The sequence below is a fragment of the Portunus trituberculatus genome, chromosome 2 (genome assembly GCF_017591435.1).
Source record: "Portunus trituberculatus isolate SZX2019 chromosome 2, ASM1759143v1, whole genome shotgun sequence".
Taxonomy (NCBI): domain Eukaryota; kingdom Metazoa; phylum Arthropoda; class Malacostraca; order Decapoda; family Portunidae; genus Portunus; species Portunus trituberculatus.
This window is the reverse complement of record NC_059256.1, coordinates 10,146,303-10,148,802: the sequence shown is the minus strand read 5'-3', so window position 1 is coordinate 10,148,802 and position 2,500 is coordinate 10,146,303. Positions and strand designations below refer to the sequence as shown.

The following is a 2,500-nucleotide window of genomic DNA, read 5'->3' as shown; positions in this document are numbered from 1 at the left end:
CAGGAAGTGGTCATTTCAGGGCGGCTCCGTGCCGGGTTCCCCCGTGGAGGTGGAGGCGCCCAAGCGACACCATTCCTTCAGCTCTGCCGGCAGCGAGAAGGAGGCTGGCCAGGCGGGCATTGTGGTGTCCTCCACGGAGCTGGCCGGGCTGCTGGGACCCCGCAGACACCTCTCACCTCCAGGGGCGCCTTCCCCGCCACCCACGCCGCCTTCTGCCGGCGTGCCGCGGCGCGGTCGGTCTCAGAGCATCGCTGCGTGCTGGGACAACAATCAGCAGGGCGGCACGGGGGCGGGGGCTGGCGGCCCCCAGGCGCCCATCACCATCCGCCGCACAGACTGTGACTACGAGTCCGCGCCGCGCTCCGCGCCCCTGGAGGCGCCCCGGGAAGAGGAGGGCGAGGAGGAGGAGGAGGGTCGCGGCGGCCTGCCCTGGGAGGCCTCTGGGGGTTGCGGGCTGGACGCCTCGCTGCTGGGCTCCGCCATCGAACACTTCCTGAAGACGACGCGCAGTGAGGAGCAGGAGGGCCTGGTCCCCACGGCGGCGCCGGCGGCGGGGTTGCAGGTGAAGTGACGTCCGACCCGCCCCAGCCAGTACCAGGTGACGGCCGTGCCGCTGCGGGACCACTCTGGGCCTGGGTCAGGGCGGTCCTCGGCGGGCAGCGACTACCAGCAGCAGGCGTCACTGTCGCGGCGGTCCTCGGCGGGCAGTGACGTGTACCCGTACATGGCCTCGCTGTCCCGCCGCTCCTCTGCGGGCAGCGACTATCTGCAGGTGAGCCCGTCCCGCCGCTCGTCTGCTGGCAGCGACGTGTACCCCGGCCTGGCCTGCCTCTCCCGCCGCTCCTCCGCCGGCAGCGACTACCTGCACCAAGGCGCTTCGCTGTCTCGCCGCTCCTCCGCCGGCAGCAGTGCCCACCCTTCGCCCTCCTCACTGTCCCGCCGCGCCTCTGCCGGCAGCGAGGTGTACCCCTACATGGCCTCCCTCTCGCGCCGCTCCTCTGCCGCCAGCGACTACCAGGCCCTGGGCGCCTCCATCTCGCGCCGCTCCTCTGTCGCCAGCGACTACCAGGCCCTGGGCGTCTCCATCTCGCGCCGCTCCTCAGCAGCCAGCGATTACCAGCCCCACGGCGCCCCGCTGTCCCGCCGCTCCTCCGCAGCCAGCGACTACCACGCCCTCGCCGCCTCCCTCTCCCGCCGCTCCTCCGCAGCCAGCGACATGTGCGGCGCCGCGGCCTCTTCTTGCCGCAGGGGCTCCGTGGGCAGTGACGCGCCGCCCACTGCCTCGCGTCGCTCCTCGGGCTCGAGTGACCCAGGCGCGGCGCCTCAGACAGGAACCCGCCGCCCCTCTATGCTGGGGGAAGCGCCCTTGCCCGTCTCCATGGCCCGCCGCCACTCCGGAGGGGACCAGTTCCCTGGGGTGCCCGTGCGCCGCTCCCCGGGGGCCGAGGCGACGCCCATGATCACTGCCCCGAGGCGCTGCGGCTCCATGTCCGACCTGGGGGGGCGGCGCAGGCAGCGGCGGGCCAGCCAGGACCAGGACAGCCAGAAGGCAGCCGCGGAGCCCTCACAGAAGGTGTGGCGCCCCCCGAAACCGCCGCGCCCCTCAGACGTGCTGTCCCTCATACCCACTCTCATCAACTGCTTTGTCTACGACGACTCAGGCTAGACCACCACCAACACCACCACCACCACCACGCCCTCTGTGCCCCACTGTGCCCCACCCACCAGCGTCCATCACCACTAGCCCCTCCCCCTCCCCCACTGCCTTGCCTCGTCTGTAAACACCACCTCTCTCTCTCTCTCTCTCTCTCTCTCTCTCTCTCTCTCTCTCTCTCTCTCTCTCTCTCTCTCTCTCTCTCTCTCTCTCTCTCTCTCTCTCTTGGTGTGTAGGGAAGTGTCTTTATGTAACTTAGGCATATCAGAAACACACACACACACACACACACACACACACACACACAGTAAGAGAGAGAGAGAGAGAGAATATTTGAGTGTGAGGGATTATGGATTCTAATTGGAAACTCTCTCTCTCTCTCTCTCTCTCTCTCTCTCTCTCTCTCTCTCTCTCTCTCTCTCTCTCTCTCTCTCTCTCTCTCTCTCTCTCCATTTTTAATCAAGAAAGGATAAATGGCTGAAATATTTGAAATTCTAAAATATCTGAGAGAGAGAGAGAAGAGAGAGAGAGAGAGAGAGAGAGAGAGATTTAAACCGTACCATATTTACTCACACAAACACACCACTACCAACACACACACACACACACACACACACACACACACACACACACACACACACACACACACACCTATATCAATGTTACCTTATATAGACGGCGCCGGCGCCCCTTCCTATCCTCCTACAGATAATACTACTGTCACTACGGCTGTCACACTCCTGAAGGCGCCACAAAACAGCCTGAATTTAGAAACGTTCTCTCTCACAAGACTAACGGGGTTTTTAAGAGTGTTCCTCCTGTTAATAATGCAGAAATCTTATTAAT

General features: G+C 64.0%; 1 protein-coding gene across 1 annotated transcript in view; it reads left to right on the top strand.

Moving 5' to 3' along the window:
• LOC123505439 (serine/arginine repetitive matrix protein 1-like) overlaps positions 1 to 574 on the top strand; it is a 1,210-nt gene extending 636 nt beyond the window's left edge. The window contains exon 1 of the mRNA XM_045256730.1: positions 1 to 574. This exon is cut by the window's left edge and continues 636 nt beyond it. Within this exon, the coding sequence (XP_045112665.1) occupies positions 1 to 571 (571 nt within the window). The 3' untranslated portion in view covers positions 572 to 574.
• Positions 575 to 2,500: the final 1,926 nt, after the last annotated feature.